Source organism: Genypterus blacodes, unplaced genomic scaffold (genome assembly GCF_046128005.1).
Source record: "Genypterus blacodes isolate CSIRO-AG114 ecotype Tasmania unplaced genomic scaffold, CSIRO-AGI_Gbla_v1 ptg000499l_1, whole genome shotgun sequence".
Taxonomy (NCBI): domain Eukaryota; kingdom Metazoa; phylum Chordata; class Actinopteri; order Ophidiiformes; family Ophidiidae; genus Genypterus; species Genypterus blacodes.
The window spans coordinates 96478-122332 of NW_027467258.1; the positions used below are offsets into that span (position 1 = coordinate 96478).

The window sequence follows — 25855 nt, forward strand, 5'->3', positions numbered from 1 at the left end:
AACACAAACCTCTCTGCTGTTCCTCCTCATGTGTTCGTCCATAAACGGGAGTTTGAAGAACTCGAAATGAAAGAAATGACGCTTCACCTCCAAACTGGCAAATCATCATTGAATTCTTTCAGTTGATCATTTTGGCCTCTAGAGGGCAGGGCTGAGCTACATTTGGTTGTTTGCTAATTGTTTTCCAGAGCGGGACATCAAGGTGGTGCGTCCGCTGTACAGCGTGGAGGTGACAGAGACGGAAACAGCTAAGTTTGAGACGGAGATCTCAGAGGAGGACGTCCATGGAAACTGGAAGCTGAAGGGAGAGGCCCTGCACCAGTCGCCTGTGAGTCCAGAGGAGAGACCTCTGCAGACCAAACTACTTCCTGTCTTTGTCTCCACTGTTAAACCTGAGTGTTCCTCTGCTGCAGGATGTGGAGATCAAAGAGGAGGGAACCCGACACATGCTGATACTCTACAACGTCCGCATGGACATGGCCGGGGGCGTCGACTTCTCAGCCGCCAACGCAAAATCCAACGCCCAGCTCCGCGTCAAAGGTCGGTCACATTTTTCACTGCAGATCTCAGCAGGAACAGATCTATTAAAAAAAGTTTGATTTAGTCAAAGATTTTGGGCCCATTAAGGTGTTTGGTGGGAGGTTCTGGGGGTTCTGGAGGTTCTGGATGTTTGGGGCTCTGACCTTCTTGTTTCTTTGTTTGTGAGAAGATTTTCCTGATTGTAGATTCATAAATAACAGAGTAAATGTTTGTTTGAATCAGATGTTGGTTTTCTCTGCGGAGGCCTTCAGCCAATCAGGCTGCAGGGTTATTTTGGGCGCTCCGCTGTTATCTGAGGTCTGCCTGTGGTCGTAGTGCTGAAGGAGCTCAGCCCCCCAGCAGAAGGTCTGAGTACACACAGATGCTAACATGTGGTCCTCTTCCTGTCCGTCAGCTCGCTCCATCGGCCTGACCCGCCCGCTGAAGGACGTGACGGTGACGGCAGGAGAGACCGCCACCTTCGAGTGCGAGCTTTCGTACGAAGGCATCGAGGTGGAGTGGTTCCTGGGAGGTCAGAAGATGGAGGCCAGCGACCGGGTCAGTCTGCCTCTGTGCTTTGTTCACTTCCTTTGCTCAGTTGTTTATTGCACACTGCAAAAAGTTACACTAAATGTTCAAAAGAACTTACTGGAAAAAGTCCACCTCACTTCTTACTTTAGGACTTTCAAAGGTTGAATTACTTATAATTATAATTACAAATAATTGTTGACTTCAAAGGGTTAATAAGTCAGTTCTCTGTCGTTTTGTTTCCTCTCTGATTCTTGATTTTGATTTGTGAAGAAACCAAACTGCACCTTTGGGTTCTGAGTTTGTTCCTGGTTTGAGAGAGAAGAAGAGATGAAGGAGGTGTCGGATGTTTGAGGTTAAAAATATCCCACAGATTCCAGAGCATCTCTTATCTCAGCAGCACAGATAACAGCAGACCACACGTTTCTATAGAAACAGGAGCTGAGATCAAATCCTCTTCAGCTTCCTTTCATCAATGAAACAATTTTCGAAAATATTTTATTCTTTAATTGAGTTGAGTTTATTTTTCATCTGTTATTATTATTATTATTATTAGTTTATTTTTTCAGGGACAATGCAGCGCACATTATTACACACATAGCCATCACAAATCAATGCATAACAGAGTATGTAGATGTGTTACATTACATTACATTACATTACGATCATTTGGCAGACGCTTTTATCCAAAGCGACTTACATTACATTACCATCCTTCACAGAGGGGGGAGCAATTGAGGGTTCGGTGCCTTGCTCAGGGGCACCTCGGCAGGGACTCGAACCGGCGACATGAAAGGTTTCTAGCCAGATGGCTAATTTGCAACCCCAGTCCCTGGTCAGGCCTTTCTAAACAAAAAACATAACCTATAATAAATCTGTAGAAACAAACATCTTCTCCTGATCCCTTGTTTCCCGTCTGTCATGTTGTTGCAGCACCCCCATCAGGAGAATCGTCTCTTTGTTTGAGTAGTTTAGGATATCAGGATGTTGTACAATTGATTGATGGATTGATGCTTGATCCCCAGGTGAAGACTCGAGTGGCGGGCCGCGTTCACACTCTGACCCTCAGAGACGTGAAGCTGGCGGAGGCTGGCGAGGTCAAACTGAGCGCCAAGGACTTCCAGACCCACGCTCAGCTCATCGTCAGAGGTGAGACGCACAAACCAAGCGTTTCCATCTTCCCATTCATTTCCCCTTTGACAGAATTCCAATGATCTTTATGTTATAGTCAGTTTATACATGGTGTGTCTAATGAATGGATTTGTTTTGGTGGTGTTCAGAGCCACCAGTGGAGTTCACCAAGCCTCTGGAGGACCAGACGGTGGAGGAGGAAGCCACCGTCACGCTGGAGTGCGAAGTCTCCAGAGAGAAGGCGGAGGTGCGCTGGTTCCGTGAGGGGCAGGAGCTCCGCAAGACCAAGAAGTATGACATGACTGCTGACGGCCACAAGAGGGCGCTCATCATCCAGGACTGCATGCCAGACGACGCCAAGATGTACACGTGTGACGCCAAGGAGTTCAAGACTTCCTGTTTTCTGGAAGTCATACGTAAGGACAAAAACATAGTTTGGTGCTTAGCAGCAACACAAACAGAGAAGAGTTTGGTGTTTTTAATTAGATTTTGATCTTTTTGATCCCAATCCAGTGAATCCTAACATATCACACTGAAAAAAGTTAGAAAAACAACAACAACAGAAACACTTGACAGAAACTCTGGTGATAAAAAGTTCCAAATGAAATGTTTGCGTTTGTGTCTCCAGCGCCACACGTTGAGTTCACCAAGCCTCTGCAGGACGTGGAAGTGAAAGAGAAGGAATCTGCCAAGTTTGACTGCGAAGTGTCCCGCGAGTCTGCAAAGGTGAGACGGAGATCCTGTCCACAGACACCAAAGGGACCATGGGGGCGTGTTTGTGACATGCGTGTGTTCACGTCTCCATCATTCAGGTTCGCTGGTTCAAGGACGGCAGCGAGATCAGGAAAGGAAAGAAGTACGAGATCATCAGCAAGGGGGTCCAGCGGATCCTCATCATCCACAAGTCTGTGTTCGATGATGAGGCCGAGTACGAATGTGACGCCAGGACCTCCAAGACCTCCGGCATGCTCACGGTCATCGGTGAGGACTCTGCTTTTCTTTAATAATACCTTAGAGGACATTTTAAACTTCTCTCCTCATTGGAAGTTCCGTGCCGAGAGCGAGCGAGATTGAGGTTGAGCTTTAACGTCTCTAACTGCTGCTGTTGCTTCCTCACAGAGGAAGCGGCGAGGTTCACCAAGAACCTGTCTAATGTGGAGGGCACAGAGACGGACAGCGTGAAGTTGATCTGCGAGGTCTCCAAGGCCAACGCAGAGGTGACCTGGTACAGAGGAGACGAGGAGCTGCCTGAGGGCGGCCGCTATGAGCAGATCATGGACGGACGCAAGAGGATCCTGATCATCCAGGACCTGAGGATGGAGGACGCCGGCGAGTATAACTGCAGACTGAGTCCCACCATCAGGACGTCCGCCACGCTCAAGCTGAGCGGTGAGAGTTCATTGTTTAAATCACCATAGCAACTACTCTACTTATTAATAAGATTGAGCCAAAATGTCTGAAGATCCTCTGTAACATTTGAAAGTTTCATTCATTTCATTTGTTTCATGTTAACAATTCTTTAAACTCCATCGGCTTCGTCTTCCTCCTCTTGGCAGAATTGGCGGCGGAGTTCATCGCCAGACCTCAGAACCAGGAAGTGGTTGAAGGCGAGAAAGCCGAGTTTGCCTGCTCCGTCTCCAAGGAAACGTACGACGTCCGGTGGTTCAGAGGCGACAAGGAAGTGGAGAGTGGAGACAAGTACACGGTCATCAGTGAAGGAAAGAGGAGGGCTCTTATTGTGAAAAACTGCGAGCTGAAGGATGAGGGAGGCTACGTTGTCCACATCGGCAGCGTTAAAGCCTCAGCCGACCTGTATGTGACTGGTGAGATGGTTGTGTTTCTTCCTTCTCCTACCTGTCCAGAGAGATTCATCAGGGTTAGACCCTTAGACCCAGGGTTAACCCTCGCTCCTCCTGCAAACACAGCACCTTGTTTAACAGAGAGGTTGGATAGAAAAGTCCAAGCCTTGTCATGTTTCTCCACATTGACTGATGTCTTCTTTGCTGCTTCCAGAGAAACTGAGGATCATCACGCCCATCAGAGACACAGAGGTGAAGGAGGGAAGCGAGATCGTGTTCAACTGTGAGACAAACTCAGAGGGAGCGAAGGCCAAGTGGCTGAAGAACGAGGAAACGATATTTGAGAGTAGCAAGTACATGATGGCCCAGAGGGACAACGTCTTCTCCCTGAGGATCCGAGACGCTCAGAAAGGAGACGAGGCAAACTACAGCATCAACCTGACCAATCAGAGAGGAGAGCAGGCCAAATGCACGGCTGGTGCTAAAGTCTCAGGTAAACATTGAGCTAAACATCAGGAATGATCTGGACCAAAGCCCTAAAGGACTGGACGCCTGGAAATGACTTTAGAAGTTAATAAATAACTGAAAACAACTATTGGGACTGAAAAAGAAAAAGATATTCGGCATGAAGTCAAAAGGTTTCAGGTTGAAATATTGTAAAGTTCTTATTATTTCCCCAGTAGTGACGTTTGGAATGATGGCAGGAACTTTTCAAAGTAATGTTCAGAATTTTCAGGCTGAAGTTTGTGTTTTGCGTGATCTTCCAGAGGAGAAGCTGAAGTTCCTGGACCCCATCGAAGACGTGGAGACTCAGGAGAAGAAAACCATCAGCTTCGTTTGCAAGGTGAATCGCCCGCATGTGACAGTGAGCTGGATGAAGGCCGGACAGGAAGTGGCACTCAGCAAGCGCCTGGTCTACAGGGTGGATGGACTGAAGCACACCCTGACCGTCAAAGACTGCGTCATGGACGACGAGGGCGAGTACACCGCCTCGGTCGGCGATGACAAGTGCTCGGCCGAGCTGATCATCAGCGAGGCGCCGACAGACTTCACGGCGCAGCTCAAGGATCAAACCATCACCGAGTTTGAAGACGCTGAGTTCACCTGCAAACTGTCTAAAGAGAAGGCCGTAGCCAAGTGGTACAGAAACGGACGTGAGATCAAAGAAGGAGCGAGGTAAAGCTGGAGACAAAGCCTGTGTCAAGTTGTCAGGAGCGCATCAAAACCTGAAACATTCTGTGGCGTGCTTTGTGCAGATATCACATGGAGAAAGAAGGGAAGGAGTGCAGGCTGACCATCAAGGTGTGCAGACCTGACGACGAATGTGAATATGCCTGTGGTGTGGACGAGAGGAGAACCAGAGCCAGACTGTTTGTGGAGGGTAAGATCCTTCAGGGTTATCTTAACCAACCCTATGTTTTTGCTGAATCTGTACAAATATTCAGTCCTAAAACATTTGAACTCCAATGTGTTTGTGTTTGCGTCCTCCAGAGACCCCGGTGGAGATCGTCAGGCCGCCTCAGGACACATCTGAGGCTCCGGGCTCAGACGTTGTGTTCGAGGTGGAGCTCAACAAGGACAGAGTGGAAGTGAAGTGGATGAGGAACAACATGATCATCGTCCAGGGAGACAAATACCAAATGATCAGCGAGGGCAAAGTGCACAGGCTGCAGGTCTGCGAGATCCGACCTCGAGACCAGGGAGAGTACAGGGTTGTAGCCAAGGACAAAGATGCCAGAGCCAAGCTGGAGCTGGCAGGTGAGTCTCTACTGTGTGATGAAGCTTCTAGAGCCAGAGTTTAGCAGGACCACTGATCAAACAATCCGTCTAACTCCTCTATGCATGTGGCTCATTGATTGGATCTGAATCAGAGCAATTTGATTATCAAAACATGACATTGTGACTGGATGATGAAGTCACACTCCCTCCTTCTCGTTCTGTCTCCAGCTGTTCCAAAGATCAAAACCACCGATCAGCACCTGGTGACCGATGCTGGCAAGCCCTTCGTCATGACCGTCCCTTACGACGCCTACCCTCGCGCTGATGCCGAGTGGTTCTTCGAGGGTGCCGGCCTGCCCGTCCAGAACATCGACACCTCTGCAGACAAGACCGAGTACCGACTGAAGAGCCCCGCCAAGGAGGACCAGGGCCGGTACAAGGTGGTCATTAAGAACAAACATGGAGAGGGAGAGGCTTTCATCCAGCTGGACATCATTGGTGAGATGAATCAATGATTGGTTGATATGATGCCTGTAAGGCCGCTCTTTAGATGTTTGAACATTAAATAGAATAAAATAATATTTTTAGGAAAATTAATCCGATTTTTTTTCACCAAAGTCAGTTTGTTGATTCAAAAGTCACTGTAAAAAGTTTCTAAGTACTGCATTTGTGAATTCCAGATGTTCCTGGACCTGTGAAGAGGCTGAGAGTGACTGACACCGCTGATGGCGATGTCAGCTTGGCGTGGGAGGAGCCTGAAAGTGACGGCGGAAGCAAGATTATATCATACATAGTGGAGAGGCGGGATGTGAAGCGTAAGACCTGGACCATTGCGACAGACCGCGCCGACACGCCCGAGTACTGCGTGAGCGGCCTGCAGATAGACTCCATGTACCTGTTCAGAGTCTGTGCCCGGAACCGCGTCGGCCCCGGACCAGCTGTGACCACCGACGAAGCTGTTCAGGCTAAAAACAAGTTTGGTAGGGAATTACTATTATTGTTATTATTTTGAACTAGAGTACAGCTCTGATGGTCACACTGCGTTGTTGTTCTGATCAAATAAATCCAAAACAAACATTTCTTTTCTTCAATCAGACGTTCCTGACGCACCAGAGGACGTCGCTGTGGGCAGGGTTAACAGGTTTGGCGCTACCGTCAGCTGGGAGCCTCCCAAGTTCGACGGTGGCTCTGAGATCACCTCCTACATCATCGAGCTCCGTGACAGGACCTCTGTGAAGTGGGAGGCGGCCATGGTGTGCGCCGCCACCGACCGCTCTGCCACCCTGAATGATGTGGTGGAGAACAAGGAGTACATCTTCAGGGTCCGAGCCGAGAACAAGGCTGGTGTTGGCAGGCCGAGCGCCGCCACAAACCCTGTCAAGATCATGGACCCCATCGGTGCGTTGACAGCCAAAAGCTTTTTATTACTAAAACAGGAAGTCAGTTTGATAGACTTTGACCCGTGCATGACATCGTGGCCTCTAGAAGGATTTTCCTTTTCTGTTCTCAGTTCTCATTGAGTAGTGTATAAAATGTATCAAACATGAAATATTTCCTCCACCTTCTCCCTGCAGAGAGGCCGAGTCCGCCTCAGAACCTGAACTTCAACGACCAAACCCAGGCGGCCATCACGCTGACCTGGGAGACGCCCGTCAGCAACGGCGGCAGCATGATTACCGGCTACATCATCGAGAAATGCGACGACGGCTCCGATAAGTGGCTGCGCAGCAATGCCAGACTGTGCCCGGACCTGTCCTACAGGGTACCTGCTTCTCTAAAGTCCCGCAGGCTCTTTGTTCATCAGAGCCCGTCGCTAAAGCTGCTGGTTTCTCGCTGTGTTGCAGGTGTGCGGTCTGAAGCCCGGACAGAAATACCTGTACAGAGTGTCTGCTGAGAATGCCGCCGGAGTGTCCGACCCTGCTTCACCGATTGGACCTCTGTTAGCCGATGACCCTCACGGTAAGATCCAACATGAGAGTGAGGACTAGAGCCAACAGCAGAACCAAGAGCAGAGCTGTAATAAGATAGAAAAGTGAGGGGCACAAATAACAAGAGCAAAACTTAGAACTAACAGCTGAGGCTGAGGCTGAAGCTGAAGTACTGAACAAATCATAAAAGCAACCACAGTACACACACCAACAGAACAAGTGACGGTTGCACCTGCAGGCCAAAGGACAAATTACAATTGTCTGGGGATGAATTCTTACAAAATAAATTCCCTTTGTTGTCACAGTGGGTCCCAACTTCGACTTGAGCGCCTTCAGGAAAGTTCTGGAGGTCATCGTCCCCAACCCTCTCACAATCAGGGTCCCGATCAGCGGGTATCCTACACCCACTGCCACGTGGACCTTTGCAGACAAAAAGCTGACAACTGACGACGAGCGCACCTCCATGACAACCAAGCCCACGTACACGGAGCTGACGGTGTCGCCCAGCGTGCGTCCAGATAAAGGAACCTACACGCTGCAGCTGGAGAATGACGTCACATCTGTCTGCGGGGATATCGAGGTCAACGTCATCGGTAAAAAAAATTTCAGTATTTTTATTTTTGGAAAGTTTGTTTTGAGAATTTTCTCAAAGTAAACAAAGGCAGGTTGGATTTGGCCGTCCCAGATTTTAAAATGACTTCCTGATGAAAGGATGATGATGTATTGATCTTTGCAAAGATTCTTATTTTTAAAATTGATCTTACCATATAATTTTCCCAGCATGCCCCAGTGCACCAAAAGACTTTAAGGTTGCCGAGGTGACACGCCGCCACGTTCACTTGATGTGGGAAGCTCCAGAACATGATGGAGGAAGTCCAGTAACTCACTACCAGATAGAGAAGAGGGAAGTGTCACGCAAGACCTGGGCCAAGGTATGAAACATTCAAACTAAACTGAGAGAGTCAATCAGAACGTCATATGAACCAGAATAAAACATTGAACTTGTATTTGTAGAACCTGAAGAAAGCTGCTGTTTCAAACTAGCATCCCCAACAAACCTTTTTGCACATTTATTGAGTCTTTGATGTTTGGTTCCAGGTGGCCATAGGTGTTCTGGACCTGGAGCACACGGTGACGGACGTGGTGGAGGGGAAGGAGTACTTATTCAGTGTCACCGCCTGCAACAAGTGTGGACCAGGAGAGCCGGCTTACATCGACGAGCCTGTCAACGTCTCCTCTCCTGCCAGTAAGCAAACTAAATCACAATAAGGAAAAAAAAATCATCTCTAATGCGATGAAAGTATTTTTCTTGCACTTGTGTCTGGAAAATGTTTTAGGCAAATTAATTTGTTTTGGATCAAATCCTTTTTTTTTATCTCACTTCCTGTTTCATTTTTCTGTCCCAGCTATCCCAGATCCTCCTGAGAACTTGAAGTGGCGCGATAAGAGCGCCAAGACCATCTTCCTGTCCTGGGAGCCTCCCAAATACGACGGTGGTGCTCCCATCAAAGGTTATGTGGTGGACAAGTGCCAGCGTGGAACTGAAAAGTGGGAACCCTGCGGAGACCCGATCCCAGAGCTCAAGTAGGACATGAGGCCTCTGATCCGGCTTTAATACCATAACTGGCCTGGAAGGAAATTCAGTCACTATGTGGCTACATAGTGTTTTGGATGTTTTGTCTTTGTTAACGTGTTGTTGTGGTCTTCCCTCAGGTTCATGGTGACTGGTCTGCTCGAGGGTCAATGGTACGCCTACAGAGTCCGAGCTCTCAACAAGCTGGGAGCCAGCAGACCCTGCAGGGCCACTGATGAGATCCAGGCTGTCGACGCTAAAGGTACACCAGACCCGATCCCTCTCTCTTGCCGGACCTGATCCCTCAGCGGTGTAGAGGGTTTATTTGGTGGTTCAAATCCTTCCTTTACGTTCTTTTCTTAAAACCCAAACAGAGGCACCAGAGATCCAGCTAGATGTGAAGCTGCTGGCAGGTCTGACCTGCAGGGCCGGAACCAAGATCGAGCTCCCAGCCGACGTGACAGGAAGGCCCGAGCCCAAGGTGAAGTGGACTAAGGCAGATCTAGTCCTTAAGCCCGACGACCGTGTCGCCATCGACACGCAGCCAGGGCACTCCAAGCTTTCCATTGCCAAGACCACCAGAGGAGACACGGCCACCTACATCATCGAGGCGGTCAACACCTGTGGACGGGCCACCGCCACCGTTGACGTCAACATACTTGGTACGAAATCCACTGCTTTGCCAAGGATGTAGAAACCGACTGGAGGTTCTATTGCTCACTCAGCAATTTGCTGTGGGGGAATCTCTCTCTCCAGAGGTTTCTTCCTCGTCTTTCTAAAGACGGAAATTGTCTGTGATATTGGACTATACTAACAAACCCTGGCTCCATAGAATATGGACTCCTGACCACCATCGGTCCCTTTATTTTGTTGTAAAGACAAATTCAATGACAAGCTAAATGCTAAAAACTTCAGAGTTGAGAAACTGAAAGTCTAAGGTCCTCAACATCTCCTTTACCATTCTCCTCCTCCTCTACAGATAAACCTGGACCTCCGGCAGCTTTCGACATCTCTGAGATCACCAATCATTCCTGCCTGCTGGCCTGGAACCCCCCACGGGACGACGGAGGCTCGCCCATCACAAACTACATCGTAGAGAGCCGTGAGCTGGACAAAGAGACGTGGGTGAAGCTGTCAGCCACGGTCAAACTCACCACATTCAAAGCCTGCAAGCTGACAGCCATGAAGGACTACGTGTTCAGGATCAGTGCTGAGAACCAGTATGGCATCGGAGAACCTGCTGAGCACGTGCCAATCACTGCCAAGTATGCCTTTGGTAAGTTTGCCTTCTTAGCCAAGGCAAGAGAGCACAGTGTCAAACTGAGTGCTGATGATGATTAGGACCATCGCTTTGTCAAGACAGGAAGTTTGCACTGCTCAGCCTTTTGTCACTTTGCTGTATGCTCACTTTTATTGTCTGTCTCTTTGTCAGATCCTCCCGGTCCTCCAACCAAAGTGACGCCATCAGACATCGCCAAGGACGCCGTGACCCTGACATGGTACGAGCCAGATGAGGATGGCGGCAGTCCCATCACCGGATACTGGGTTGAGAAGTTCGACCCAGAGACCGACAAGTGGGTCCGATGCAACAAACTGCCCATCAAGGACACCAACTTCAGGTGAAGTGTCAACAACGCTCATATAGAAGTTCTGTTAGACTTCCAATCTGCACTTGTGAGAGGCTTCTTCTTTACACTAGTTAAGTTTAGAGGAAAAGGTTGTTTAAAGTTTCTGTTTGGCTCCAGGGTGAAGGGACTCCCCACCAAGAAAAAGACACGATTCCGCGTTCTGGCCGAGAATCTGGCCGGACCTGGAAAACCCAGCGCAGAGACGGATCCGGTCCTCGTCAAAGACCCCATCGGTATGCCCCTCCAAACCAGGATGGAACCTGCACTTGTCATGGTCACGATTTCTTCCTATGTGTTTTGAAAGGTGATGATTGTAACTTAACCTGTCCCCTCAGATCCTCCATGGGCCCCCGGTAAACCCGTCATCAAGGAGATTGGCAAGACAACAGCCCTCCTTTGCTGGCTCAGGCCAGAGCACGATGGGGGTGCCAAGATTGAGGGATACATCATTGAGTTCCAGAAGACTGGAAGCGAGGAGTGGATCCGTGTTCCAGACGATATTCCTCAGACTGAGCACCAGCTGAAGGGTCTGATGGAGAAGCAGGAGTACTCTTTCAGAGTCAGGGCCTTCAACAAGGCCGGCGAGAGTGAACCCAGTGAGCCGAGCGACCCCGTGGTCTGCAAGGAGCGACTCTGTAAGTTTCAAACTATTCACTGCTTTGGCCCTTCAGACCCGCTGTTCATTTGTGATGAGGTTTCTCTGTTTCTGTCGGACAGATCCTCCATCTGCTCCACAGTGGCTGGAGGTGGCCAACATCACCAAGGTCAACGCTGACCTGAAGTGGCAGGCGCCCAGCACCGACGGAGGCTCGCCTATCACCAACTACGTGGTGGAGAAGAGGGACGTCAGGCGCAAGGCCTGGCAGAGCATTGACACTACGGTCAAGGAGCTGAAGTACACCGTCACCCCGCTCAACGAAGGATCACTGTATGTGTTCCGTGTTGCTGCAGAGAATGCAGTGGGAATGGGGGAATACTGCGAACTGGAGGACGCTGTGCTGGCCAAGGACACATTCAGTAAGACATTGACTCTAACCAAACTGCATCTCCACTGGGGTTCGCTCCTTCTGTCATGAAATATCTTATCCTAATCTTAGCCTTATCCATTTAGTTTACTGCCACCTTTAGAACACAGCTTCTCTACACTCTGTAGACCCACTATCAATGCCAGGAACGTACTTTATACTGCAGCAACTCTTTCATGCTGAGATATGTCCGCCCATTCAAGAGTTCTGTGTCCCCTGCAGCGACTCCTGGACCTCCTTATGCTCTGACTGTTGTTGAGGTCACTAAGAGGCATGTGGAGCTGAAGTGGGAACCTCCCAAGAGCGATGGTGGAAGACCCATTACCAAGTATGTCAGGAAACTACTTCAAAATGATGAGGCTGGCACAAACATGTCTGTTGTGAAAGAATGAAGACGACATTAAAGGAGTTGTGCTCTGTTTTTTCAGGTACGTGATCGAAAAGAAGGAAAAGGTTGCAACCCGCTGGATGAAGTGCTGCAAGACTCCTGACAGAAAGACACAGTTTACGGTGACGGACGTGGACGAGGGCTCAGAAGTGCAGTTCCAGGTTCGGGCTGAGAACGAGGCTGGAGTTGGAGAGCCAAGCGAACCTACTGAGATCCTGACCATTGAGGATGCCACCAGTAAGAGAGAGGGATTAGGACATTTTCACTCAGCTTTAATAGGGTTCAGCTCAGAATCACCTAGCAGCTATCACCTAGTAACATCAACCACAAACACAACCATGCAGCAGTTGTCTTGACCCGTGAACAAAATGTTTCCTCTCTGTCCCCAGGTGCTCCGTCTCCTCCTCAGGAAGTTGCCATCCCTGATGCCAGCAGGGAGCACATTAACGTCACCTGGAAGCCCCCGGCGAAAGATGGCGGCTGTCCCATCACCGGCTATCACGTGGAGGTGGCCGAAGCTCGTCCGGAGCTGAAGTGGCTCAGGGTCAACAGCAGGCCTATCAAGGAGCTCAAGTTTAGGATAGACGACGGCATCAAACCAGAAAAGAAATACGTGATCAGGGTCCGTGCCATCAACTCTGTTGGTGTCAGCGATCCGTCCGAGGTCACCGACAAGGTCTCCACCAAGGATCCTGACTGTAAGCATCCAGCACACTCTGGCAGACGGCCTCTTCCCACATTGGTTTTGAAACTGTACTCGTAAAGGAGAAGAAGTAGATCCATAATAAGCTTGATGTTTTGTTCTGTTGTTCCCAGGTGGCCCAACCATAGACATAGAGACAAAGGATGTAGTCATAGTGGAGGGTGAGAAGTTGCACCTGAACATCCCATACCGGGCTATCCCCACGCCAAAGATGGTCTGGCAGAAGGACGCAGTAGAGTGTAAAGCTGACAACCGTCTCTCCATGGCGGTGGAGATGAATAGCGCTCACCTGGAGATGCTGAAGAGCACCCGTGCTGACGCTGGTGCTTACGTCATCACACTGGAGAACAGCCTGGGTTCCGCTACTGGGACCGTCAATGTCAAAGTGATTGGTAAGATCCACAAATATTAATATTCATGAGTCCCAACCTCTTTGATGTGGCTGAAGTGTAGCCTGAGCTTACAGCAGCACAACCATGCTGTCTCCTTTCATTCTGCACTCTACTAACTATTGTCATTTCCCTCAGGATAATACACTTTTATCTAATCTTATCTAATCTTATCATAGTCACACAAAGTAGAAGGTTTTGTTGATTCCACACCATGAAGCTTTGGCTTCTGAAAAGAATTTGTGAACTGGGAGCAGGAGCAACTAGAACCAGGAAGAAAAACTAGAAGAGCCTACTTACTGCTTTACAAATACAACGATTGTGGTTGTAATTTCATTGTGGCGAAGACTAAGAGAAGGAAGGGAAGAGGTGAATGTGGGCAAAGGGAAATAAGCTTTAAAGGAAACCAGTCATGTAATGCTGGTCCTTCACATGTCTGCAGGACTCCCTGGTAAGTGTAAGGACATCAGCTCCAGTGACATCACCAAGAACTCCTGCAAGATCAGCTGGGAGGCCCCAGAGGACGATGGCGGCACACCCATTGTCAGCTACACCCTGGAGCGCCGCGAGGCCTCCAAGAAAACCTACATGCCTGTCATGTCCGGTGAGAACGTGCTGACCTACAACGTCAAAGACCTCTATGTGAACTGCGAGTACAGCTTCCGTGTCAAAGCCGTCAACAAGGTCGGAGCTGGAGAAAACCTGGAGCTCCGCAGCCCGATCTATACCCAGGAAATCAAACGTAAGTGATCTAAACAAGTTTCAAAATCATTTTCCACGATAGAGAACAAAAAATGTCCTCGGGAAATCTGAGTTCAGGTCAGTAAACCTTCTGTTAAAACGGCTATTATTAATAACTGATCCACAGAAAAACCAGACCCACCGATCCAAGTGGAGGCCCAAGACCCAACTTCTAAATCCATCACAGTCACTTGGAAAGCTCCGGACTATGATGGAGGCTGTCCTATCCAGGGTTATATTGTGGAAAAGATGGTGAAGGACGGTGACCGCTATGAGAGGGTCAACCCAAACCTGGTCCCAGGGTTCTCCTATGTGGTCACAGGTCTAGATGAGGACGCAGAGTACCAGTTCAGAGTCCGAGCTGAAAACACAGCTGGAGTCAGTGAGCCGTCTCGCAGCACACAGATGATGAAGGCTACAGATGCTGTCGGTATGGAAAACTTCTAATCAAACTTTTTCAATTGTCTGTGGCTCTATTGATAGGTTATAGTTTATATTTACCTTAATAGTACACGTCGTAAATCTGATGCTCCATTTTCAGACAAACCAAAGGTGACCCTTCATGCCCGTGTGCAGTCTGGTCTGTGCATCAAAAGGGGTGAGGAGATCCGCATTGATGCCTACATCTCCGGATCACCGTACCCCAAAATCAGCTGGCTGAGGAACAACGAGGATGTCACCAAAGAGCCGATCAAGAAAATCGCCCCTCTGGTGAAGAAGAAGAAGACTAAATCCAAGGTTTGTTGTCCAGGACTTTTGAACGTACAGTTGCTGCTGCGTACGGTTGCTAGACTTAATTCCTGTGCCTGATTGGCTGCAGGTTCCCGAGCCACAGGAGGAATTCATTACTCCGATCCGTGAGCGTCTGGGTCTGGACCAGACAAAGAAAGGCCAGGCAGCACTGATGATCCGCGAGTCCATCAGACGGGACCACGGCACCTTCACCATCCAGGTTGAGAACCCTCATGGTGTTGCCTCTGCCTCCTGTTTCGTGAACGTCCTCGGTAAGCCAATAGTGTTTGACTCAGATGCTTTAGATAGATTATTTCTTTCATTATCCGTGAGACTCTGCTAGCTAAAGTCTGTGTAATGGTTGATCGATCAATTCTTAGACAAACCCATAAGGAACCATGACATCCCTTTAACTCCAGATTAGGCCTTCTTCCAACACAAAGAGCCACAACATCTCTGCTTCAGGGCTTTCTGTGGTAGGACCACAACTTACCCATCAACCCTCATATCCTGCTGTTCCTAAAATCATTTGTTTCCCCGAGCAGACAAACCTGGTGCTCCTATCAACTTCACCTTTGATGAGGTCAGGAACACCTCAGTCATCTGCAACTGGGAGGCACCTGAGGATGATGGCGGCAGTGAGATCCTGAACTACATCCTGGAGAAGAAGGACAACAAGAATGATGAAAGCGACTGGGTCACCATCACCTCTACACTGAAGGGCGCCAGCTGCCCCGTCACCAAGCTGATCGAAGGGAAAGAGTACATCTTCAGGGTCACTGCCGAAAACAAGTTTGGCTGTGGACCATCTTGCACCTCTGAGCCACTGGTGGCCAAGAACCAATTTGGTAAAACATCACACAAAATGGAAATTGAACGTTCGTCCTGATGTCCCACAATGTCCCCGGGGTTTTTCTGTTGTTCTCCCTCACAACCTTCCGTGTTCACCCCTCCAGATCCCCCGGATGCCCCCAACACTCCCAGAGTCCATGAGGTGACCGCCAGCTCCGCCCACATATCCTGGCATGAGCCCAAGGACAATGGTAGCCCCATCCTTGGCTACTGGATTGAAAGGAAGGAGGTGAACAGCAAGCACTGGACCAGAGTGAACCGTGCTCTGTATAATTCCCTGGAGGTGAAGGTCACCGGCCTTATGGAAGGACTCATCTACATCTTCAGGGTGTGTGCAGAGAACCTTGCCGGGCCCGGACCATTCAGTGATCCTACAGACCGCATCGTGGCCATGGACGCCATCAGTAAGTTTACTCATCTCCCAAGTCATAAGCTGATACTGTGTGAAGCATCCAAACCTTTTATACCTGCAGCCCTGCAGATGAGACTCTTACACAGTGATGTGGATCCTGCGGCGGTTCTGACAAAAAAGTCTGATTAAAAAGATGCTGGTTGAAACTCTCTCACTCGTCTGCTAGTATGAGGGGTCCTCCAGAAGAAACATTGAAGTGATGTTCATTAGACTTTGTCATAAATGTTAAATATGCCTGTGTTCCCACCTCAGTGCCTCCTGGACCGCCCACACCCTGGGTTGTAGACACAGGGAAGAACTCCGTCATAGTTGCTTGGAAGCCCCCGCTGTTCAACGGAGGAGGTGACATCCTGGGATACCATCTTGAGAAGGTACTCAGGAGCCAAAACAAATAAACACACTAACAGCAGGTTTAAAGCTACAATCAACATAAATCTGAACAGAAACAATGAACAGATGCAATATTTTTTTTGCACCTGGGGAAATAAAGGAAAGAAACTATAGACAGATGAATCCATATAAGGTCATCGGTGTGAGTCAGTTCTGTGTCCACAGTCAAGTTTACAAATCCCTAAATGATGACAGTCACATGAATTCTTCCCATCTGTATTCCAACAAGAAGAGAGTAGAGTGAGAGCAGTGCACAGGTGAGGGAAGAGTGTTTGGGTTCAGGGTTATGTAGCCTGAACTTTTATCAGTACAGGCATGTGTGCAGCACCGTTTGAGTGTGATGTCATACCAATTGACCAATCAGGTCCTTCTTGTTGGAATACAGGTGGAATAAAAAACGTTCCTCTCTTGTTGTGGGACTGGGTAGTTACACCCCTGTTCTTGTCTGCCAGGTGCTAGTCGGAGAGAAGGACTGGACTCGTAGCACAGAGTTCAGGTGTAAGGAGCTGACGTACACCGTGACAGGACTGACGGAGGGAGCCGACTATTACATCCGAGTCATCGCCATCAACGACGCTGGTCCTGGCGCTCCTGGTGTGACTGAGCCTGTCACCGTCAAAGAGCCTGAAGGTATTTATAGTTTGTTACCTGACCAGGTGGGACTGTAGGAGTAGAACGTTTCCCGCTGATGTTTCTGTCTCTGTCGCCGTCCTTCAGAGGCCCCGGCTGTGAGCTTTGATGTGTCCGTGAAGAACGGTGTGATGATCAGGGCTGGCGAGCCTTTGAAGCTTCCTGCTGTGGTCACTGGACGACCCCAGCCAGAGGTCAAATGGGCCAAAGATGATGGCGAAATTGACAAGGAGAGGATGAACGTCGAGACCGAGGGCAAACACAGCACTCTGTTCATCAAGACAGCAGCGAGGGCGGATCACGGGAAGTACCAGATCTCCGGTACCAACAGCAGCGGGACAACGACCGCAGAGACCAAAGTGGACGTTATGGGTCAGTGATCCATAAATATCTGACCTGCATATTTCTCAGCCTGTGGCCTCAGCAAACTTACTTTTAGTATTGGATCTGGATCTGTAATGATTGTTTGTGTTTCCACAGATGTCCCTGGACCGGTGGTGGACCTGAAAACGGTGGTGGTGACCAAGAGGAACATCACCCTCACCTGGTCCGACCCGCTGGACAATGGCGGCAGCGACATCATTGGCTACGAAGTGCTGAGGAAGGACGCCAACATGAAGCTGTTCCGCCAGCCCATTGAGACCGCTTCCTGCAAATGCGACATTCAGGGCCTGCTGGCCGGCGAGCAGTACGACTTCAGGGTCGTCGCCAGGAACAAGTATGGTGACGGAGCTCCGGCAGACCTGGGACCCATCCTGGCCGAAGATGCTAAAGGTCAGTATTATCCAGGTCTAACGTAAGGTCAAAGTTATAAGTTTTAATAATAGATGCAAATATCTCACATAATGTAAAAATGTCAGGAAACATAAAGGGAAGAAGCTACACATTCATAGAAAAAGAATTGCATCAAAATGACTAAATAAGACCAAAGTAAGCTAAACTTATCATCATGGCTTCTTCTTTGACTTTCAGGAACTCCATCCGCTCCTGAGAAGCTCCACTACACTGACAGAAGCAAGAGCACCATCACGCTGGCCTGGCTGCCACCTCGCACCGACGGCGGCAGCCCAATCCAAGGATACTACGTGGAGAAGATGAGGTCAGATGGCACTGAGTTTGAAGTGGCAAACCGCAAGATGTTCACAGAGTGCTGTGGCACCCTGGAGAACCTGTCTGAGAACCAGGAGTACCACTTCAGGGTCAAGGCCGTGAACGAGGTTGGCGAGGGAGAGCCTTCCAAACCCATCACCGCCAGGATCCAGGACAATGAAAGTACGAAACCAAAACAACATTCACACATTTTACTGTGAAACTGTTATTTTTACTTCAAAACATTCAGTTTAATCTCCTTTGTGAAGAAAATGTTGAAATGTAATTTAAGGGTCTTTTCCGGGTAGAAATTGACCAAATTACAAAATGATTAACGCTACGACCTAACCCTTAAAATGTTAACTTCAGTATACATTGCTCTACTGTTGCACTGAATTTCCTAAAATTGGCAAATAAATCCCATCATAAATTGGTCAAATATGAAAGAAATGTCGTGTGCATCAGTGGGAGCATGTTTCTGTCAGGCCTTGTTGATTGGTCTGTTACAGTTCACCCTGAGAGGAACCTGTGAATCACCTCACTTCCTGTGTCACAGAAATTCTCACAAAACAGCACTGATGTCTGATTTGGTAAAATGATCTGTGTATCCGTAGCTGCTCCAACCATTACGATCCTCAAGTTCTTCAAGAACAACGCCATCATCGTGAAGAAGGGCGCAGCCATGGACATCCCAGCGGAGGTGGTGGGTCTTCCTCTGCCGACCTTCCAGTGGATGAAGGACGACGTTGTGATCGACAAACCTGATGGGGTGAAGATGACCATGGAGGCAGAGGAGGTGAGAACATTGCATTGAGGCTTCCCTAAGGAGGAACCCTCTGGCTTCACCTGAGCCATCTGCACTATGCATCATCAGATTACTACATACATTTGTTAAATGATTTGTATATTGTTGTGGTCGTCAGCTGAACAGGACCACCATCAGCACCAAGATCGCCATCCCAGAGACCATCAGGCAGGACAAGGGCAACTACAAGCTGGTGGCTGAAAACTGCCACGGCAAAGCACAACAAACAATCCGAGTGGTGATCCTTGGTAGGAACGCACAGAGACGCACAGCATGTCCAGCATCATCTCCTCCTCCACATTCAGCAAAGATCTTCGGTTCATTTACTTTTATTAACGATAAGCTGGCCGACTTGTCTTTGCAGACCGCCCTCTCCCGCCGAGGAATGTGGTGGTCTCTGAGATCAGGGCAGACTCCTGCTACCTGACATGGGACGCACCAGAGGACAACGGAGGGAGCGAGATCACCAACTACATCGTGGAGTGCCGCGATGCCAGCAAGAAGAAGTCTGACTTCACCGCCCTAACCATCAACCTCATTGACAGGCGATATGGGGTATGACTGAAGTCCTACAACCAAAATGTATCCAACAAGAACACAAGTCACTTTTTATATGGATGAAGATTGAACACATTTTCTGTTCCTTCAGGTCTACAAACTGAACATCGATGGCTCCTACCAGTTCAGAATCAAGGCAGAGAACAAATACGGCGTCAGCGACGGCTGTGACTCAGAAAAAGTACAGCTGAGGGATCCATTTGGTCTCCCCGGACCACCACGCAACCCCAAGATCATCGCCGCCACAACCACCACCATGACCCTCACCTGGGATCCTCCTCTGGACAACGGAGGCTCACCCATCCAGGGCTACTGGCTGGAGAAGAGGGAGAGGGGAGCCGTGTACTGGGGTCGCGTCAACAGAGGTCCGGTCACCAAGCCTGTGGTGAAGGGCCTGGAGTACACCGTGCTCAAGCTGATTGAAGGCACCGAGTACCAGTTTAGAGTGGCAGCCTGCAATGCTGCAGGAGTGGGACCACACAGCGAGTCCAGCGGGTCTCGCATTGCTATGGATCCCAGCAGTGAGTATCTACATCAGGAAATAAAACAAAGTCCTGACATCTACTGGTATCACCAAACTGTTCATCTGCTTTTGGTTTGTGTCTGGTAGGGGTGTAGATGTTTAACCCATGGTGATTCTGTTCAATAACAATTATTGAGGGAGCAATTTGATGTATTATAAGTCTTTAAGTCTATAATTTTCACCACAAAACCCTGAATAAAATGTAAATACTCATTACAAACTTGACATGAATGGTCCCTGCTCCACTCAGGGTCACAATGGTAAAAGGCATGGACTGTCTGCCCTCCTAGCCACAGTGCTTTACAGTGACCTTGCATTCATACACTCAAGTAGCCACCCTGCACATCAGTTAGGGGCTCAGCAGCTCCTTCAACAGGCATCCAATCGGCTCCTCTGTACAGCCCAAGCCCCAGTATATTTTCTCCTACATCTGTCAGAAATCCAGCCAATTGGAGATAGACGCATGACTAATCTCAACAAACAGATGCTACAACATTCTGCTAACATTCTGCGATGGTTCCCATTTGGTAAATTTCTTGTCACCTTTAAAGCAAAAGTATATTCATTTGGTTTAATGTTCAACGGTCTATAGGATGTTCCCAGCTTCTACATAAACAGTTTGTCAAAGACAGATTTGTGCAATGATTTTTTCCATCCGTTTGTCCTCAGACCCTCCCGGCCCCCCTGGCAGCCCTGAGGTGAAAGATAAGACCAAGAACAGCATCACTCTCACCTGGACCCCTCCAGAGAGAGATGGTGGCAGCCCTGTCAAAGGTTACATCATCGAGGTCCATGAGGAGGGCACTCCTGATTGGAGGAGGGTGAACCCTGCTGATAAGCTTCACCCCACAACTGAAATCACAGTTCCAGACCTGAAACAAGGCAAAAAGTGCAAGTTCAGGATCTACGCTGTAAACACTGCCGGGAACTCCGAGCCTGCCAGGACGGCAGACATCCTGGTTGAAGACATCCTGAGTAAGAATCACTGTGGTTTCCTGAATACAAATTTACAGAAACTTAAATGTACCAAACTCTAAACAAAACTCTCTGGTGGTTTGTTAGTTGAGCCGACGGTGACGCTGGATGTCAGCGCAAGCGACCTGTTGAATTGTAGAGCCGGAACAACGGTCAAAATCCCCGCCACCATTACAGGACGTCCTGTTCCCAAAGTCACCTGGACCTTTGATGGCCCCGCTGAAACAGAGAAGAAGAATGAACTGCACACACTTCCCATTGACTCAGAGGTAAGACACGAATGCCTACAACTCACGTTCCTTCCTCCAACATGGGGCTGAAGCTCAGCCCGCTTCTTTTAAGAAGCCTGAAGAGAGTGACTGACATCATATTTATTTATTCTTCATCATTTATTTCTCCTCAGATTCACTCCACAGACACGACCTCGGTGATCACCATCCCAGACAGCAAACTGAACCACAGTGGGCGTTACATTATCAACGCAGAGAACGCAGCTGGACACAAGGTGGTCAAAGTCAGGGTTAGCGTCCTTGGTACGTAAAATTTGAAAACCCATCTAACAAAACATCTTGCAAACTATCCCTTAAATGTTTAGAAAACTCTTCACACATGTTGTCATTACTAACTTGTTCATGGATGTGCAGACCTGCCTGGGGCTCCAAGAAACCTGAAGGTCAGCGACGTCACGCGAGGAACGTGCAGACTCACGTGGAAACCTCCAGAGACGGATGGCGGAGAGAGAGTGAAGAGCTATTTCATTGAGAAGAAGACAGTGGGTGGCAAAGCCTGGACCAAGGTACCGTGAACCATCTGCAGCGTGTCCCTGGCCTCTGCTCTCTGTCCACTTAGAGGTTTACGGCCGGCAGACAATTGATTGATTGTAATTTGTTCTCCTCCCAGGTGAATCCAGCTTGTAGCGCTCAGTCTCTGGTTGTACCAGATCTCATTGACGGCGAGGAATATCTGTTCCGCATCCGAGCAGAGAACCGCTTTGGTTTTGGACCTTTCACTGAAACCATGGAGGGAGCCAAGGCCAAAGATCCCATCCGTAAGCCATTAGCCTGACTGTTTTTATGTCTCATCTAATCAAGGGGATCTAAACCCAAAAATATTCTGCTCATCTGTGTGGGATCGTTTTTTTTGCAGATCCCCCAGATCCTCCAACAAGGCTGAAGATCCAGAGTGTGAGGAAGGGCACCGTGACTCTGACCTGGAAGGCTCCCAAAAATGACGGTGGCTCACCTGTCACACACTACAGTGTGGACCTACTCTGCTGGGATGGCAGCGGCCAGAAAGAAGCCTGGAGAAGGTACCCCTTTAGTTAAATATCTCCAGCTTAATGATCTGCACTTACCTATTGATGACCCACTGAAGTTGGGAGCTTAGGTCAGAGGTTATGAACCTAAAACAAACTCTGCTGTGACCTGCAGGTGCAACAGGAGGGATGTGGACACCACCACCTTCAAGGTGGAGGACCTGACGGAGGGAGACGAGTATGAGTTCAGGGTAATGGCCTACAATGAAGTTGGACCCAGCAGACCCTCTTCCACCGTCGGACCAATCCTCATCCAGGACCAGACATGTAGGACTCAGAGATGGACCTCATCAGCTTGAATACTTTAGGATATACTGGATGCTTTGGTTTGACTTGAAGATTCTAACAAACTCCTTTCATTTTTCTCTCTAGGTGCTCCGTCCATCGAGCTGAAGGAGTTCATGGAGTTCGAGCAGGGAACCGACATCAGCATTGTTGCCAAAATCCGTGGCTGCCCCTTCCCCACACTCACCTGGTACAAGGCTCCGCCCCATAAGTCTGATGCCAAAGTGGAGGTTCAGTACAGTGAGCACATCAATAAGATTGTGTCGGATGACAGTTGCACACTGTCAATACAGCAGGGCAAACGCCCCGACACTGGCCTGTACACGCTCGTGGCCTCCAACAGCCTCGGCAAGGCCTCCAAGGAGATGAGGCTCAACGTGCTGGGTATGACCTCACACCTTCCAACTTATTTTTAGAATAAACAAAGAGTTGTAATTGTGTGGGGTTTTATTAAAACCTTGTTGTTGTCCGTGCAGGCCGTCCCGGTCCTCCCTCCGCCCCCATTAAGTTTGAAGCGGTTGAAGGTGATAAGATCACCTTGTCCTGGCTGCCACCCAAAGATGACGGTGGCTCTAAAGTTACCAACTACGTCATATGGAAGCGTGTGGCTAGCAGGACATCCTGGGTTCCTGTCACCAGCGAACCCAAGGAGCGGATCTGGACTGTGGATCGCTTGATGGAGGGACATGAGTATATTTTCCGCATCATGGCTCAGAACAAGTATGGAGTTGGAGACCCCCTGGACAGCGAGCCTGAGGTGGCCAGAAACATCTACAGTGAGTGATTTCATTTTAAGGTCAGATTACGCAATCATTAGATAGAAGATTAGATAACTAGTGAACAGGTGAGAGAGCGAAGTGATAGAAAAGACATTTGACAGATTAAATGTCATGTTGCTGTTGCCCTATGTAAACTCTATGTGTTCCTCTTCCAGCTGTGCCCGGTCGGTGCGAGAAGCCAACCGTTACCAACATCACCATGGACTCCATGACCGTCCACTGGGACGAGCCAGAGGATGATGGCGGTAGCCCAATCAGCGGCTACTGGCTGGAGCGTAAAGAGACCACGGGCAAACGCTGGGCCCGGGTCACTCGCGACCCCATTCGCCCCATGGGTATGGGAGAGTCCTTTGCTGTGACTGGACTCGTCGAGGGCTCACAGTACCTGTTCAGGGTCACAGCTATCAACGCTGCTGGACCTGGTCTTGCCAGTCCCCCCACAGACCCCATCTTTGCCAGAGACCCCATCTGTAAGGATCCAGTCACATTTTAAATTCATCCTTGAAAAACTATTTTCTTGGAGGTGTTCACAGAACCACATTCTGAGGTTTTTTTCATAGTTATCTAGTAAAATAGTAAAGCGTGGACTTAAGGAGGCTAACAAGCTCTCTGTTCCCCCTCCAGCTCCACCCTCTGCTCCAACACCTAAAGTTTTGGACTGGACCAAATCGACGGTGGATCTGCAGTGGATCCCTCCTTTGAAGGATGGTGGTTCCAAGATTCTGGGTTACTGGGTAGAGTACAAGGAGGAGGGCACCGAGGCCTGGGTCAAGGTGAGGAGAAGCACCTGTAACAGCTTAGCCTTTCCACAATGATGATACCACTAATTACACATTTCATCATTTCGTCTTCATCTTCATCATTATGTTTATGGCTTTCAGGCCAAGGAAACTGAGATCCGAGGCACCAGACTTGTGGTTGCCGGTCTGAAAACAGGGGGACACTACAGGTTCAGGGTGATCGCCTTCAATGCTGCCGGAAATGGTGAACCAGGCGAAGTCCCAGAGGCCCTCGAGGTCAACGACAGAACCAGTGAGTCTAATTTCACCTCTGTGGTTGCTATAATGTGAAGGGTGGTTGTTGTGTCAGAACGGGCTTGCTAGGAGTGTCACGTCTCACTGCAGTGGTTGTTAGCATGTATCACGGCGTTCCTATGGAGGATTAATGTAATGATATATAAATTCTCTTCCCTCCAGTTGCTCCTGAGGTGGATCTGGATGCCTCTGTGAAGGAGAGGATGGTGGTCCACGCTGGCGGTGTGATCCGCATCATTGCCTATGTGTCAGGCAAGCCGGCACCTGAAGTAACCTGGAGCAGAGATGGAGCAGCGCTGCCCCCAGAGGCCAGAATTGAGACAACAGGCATCAGCTCCTCTTTAGTCATCAAACCTTGTATCAGAAGGCACCTTGGCGTGTACTGCTTGACTGCCAAGAACGCCGGAGGAGAGAAGAAGAAGAACATCACCGTCGAGGTTTTGGGTAAGAAACTTGTTGGGTTCTGTTACCAGGTTTCAATTTCAGCCTGGGACATTTGTAGCTCATGATCCTGACGGAGCTCAATAAACGCTGGCTCGACTTATTTTATTGTGAATTGTAAATGATCATTGGACAAGGCTTAAACCTGCTGTGTTCTCCCTCAGATGTCCCAGGCCCCGTCGGCATCCCCCTCACCACTGACAACCTCAGCAACGAATCCTGCAAGATCAACTGGTTCTTCCCAGACAACGACGGTGGCTCACCGATCACCAACTTTGTCATTGAGAAGCGTGACGCAGAGCGTAAGGCCTGGACCTCCGTTTCCTTCACCGCTAGCAGACAGAACGCCATTGCTCACGGCCTGACACCCGGCAAAGCCTACTTCTTTAGAGTGGCTGCTGAGAACACCATTGGCCTGGGACCCTTTACGGAGACTGCTGCTGAGATCATCATCAAAGAACCCATCAGTAAGTTCATCATGATGGAAAATGTTAGAATTTCCAGAGTTAGTCAGGGGGGAAAAGGGTTGCATCATCCTTTTGTGTTTCCTCTCAGCTGTGCCGGGCCGTCCTGAGGAACTGGAGGTCACAAAGGTCACCAAGGATCTGATCAGTGTGGCCTGGAAGCCGCCCAAATTTGATGGTGGTTCAGAGATCACCATGTACATCCTGGAGGCGCGTATGATTGGCAAAGACAAGTACACCAGACTGACAAAGGACAGGCTGCTGGAGAGGAAGTACACATTTGACGGTCTGAGGGAGGGGGACACTTACGAGTTGAGGGTCGCCGCTGTCAACGAGGTTGGACCTGGCAAACCCTCCTTCTGCACCAAACCCATCACCTGCAAGAATGAGCTGGGTAAGACCTTCTAGGTTATTAAGCCTAATATGTATGTCTGACAGGAAACAAAGTTGCCACAGTATGTTTGGCTCACACACACAAATCTAAGATCTCTTTGTGATAA

At 49.1% G+C, this 25855-nt stretch overlaps 1 protein-coding gene across 1 annotated transcript in view; it reads left to right on the top strand.

Annotated features, from left to right (window-relative positions):
- The window catches only part of LOC142990296 (titin-like), a 159223-nt gene that overhangs the window by 70701 nt on the left and 62667 nt on the right, over window positions 1-25855 (top strand). Inside the window, 63 exon segments of the mRNA XM_076140034.1 lie at window positions 189-328; window positions 414-540; window positions 935-1077; window positions 2073-2196; window positions 2328-2594; window positions 2807-2904; window positions 2991-3159; window positions 3298-3567; window positions 3735-4001; window positions 4192-4470; window positions 4745-5153; window positions 5234-5358; window positions 5469-5735; window positions 5925-6194; window positions 6377-6676; window positions 6792-7094; window positions 7271-7458; window positions 7541-7655; window positions 7930-8217; window positions 8405-8556; window positions 8723-8870; window positions 9031-9208; window positions 9338-9459; window positions 9572-9859; window positions 10177-10473; window positions 10630-10816; window positions 10943-11058; window positions 11161-11460; window positions 11543-11842; window positions 12073-12178; window positions 12279-12475; window positions 12628-12936; window positions 13055-13333; window positions 13773-14072; window positions 14199-14501; window positions 14613-14809; window positions 14892-15075; window positions 15349-15651; window positions 15760-16059; window positions 16320-16438; window positions 16910-17087; window positions 17175-17459; window positions 17568-17861; window positions 18060-18359; window positions 18791-18972; window positions 19100-19229; window positions 19346-19536; window positions 19631-20060; window positions 20732-21037; window positions 21125-21306; window positions 21441-21570; window positions 21682-21833; window positions 21938-22085; window positions 22184-22346; window positions 22468-22619; window positions 22725-23021; window positions 23114-23413; window positions 23572-23886; window positions 24041-24189; window positions 24298-24448; window positions 24613-24894; window positions 25056-25358; window positions 25447-25749. Coding sequence (XP_075996149.1) covers window positions 189-328; window positions 414-540; window positions 935-1077; window positions 2073-2196; window positions 2328-2594; window positions 2807-2904; window positions 2991-3159; window positions 3298-3567; window positions 3735-4001; window positions 4192-4470; window positions 4745-5153; window positions 5234-5358; window positions 5469-5735; window positions 5925-6194; window positions 6377-6676; window positions 6792-7094; window positions 7271-7458; window positions 7541-7655; window positions 7930-8217; window positions 8405-8556; window positions 8723-8870; window positions 9031-9208; window positions 9338-9459; window positions 9572-9859; window positions 10177-10473; window positions 10630-10816; window positions 10943-11058; window positions 11161-11460; window positions 11543-11842; window positions 12073-12178; window positions 12279-12475; window positions 12628-12936; window positions 13055-13333; window positions 13773-14072; window positions 14199-14501; window positions 14613-14809; window positions 14892-15075; window positions 15349-15651; window positions 15760-16059; window positions 16320-16438; window positions 16910-17087; window positions 17175-17459; window positions 17568-17861; window positions 18060-18359; window positions 18791-18972; window positions 19100-19229; window positions 19346-19536; window positions 19631-20060; window positions 20732-21037; window positions 21125-21306; window positions 21441-21570; window positions 21682-21833; window positions 21938-22085; window positions 22184-22346; window positions 22468-22619; window positions 22725-23021; window positions 23114-23413; window positions 23572-23886; window positions 24041-24189; window positions 24298-24448; window positions 24613-24894; window positions 25056-25358; window positions 25447-25749 — 14157 coding nt within the window.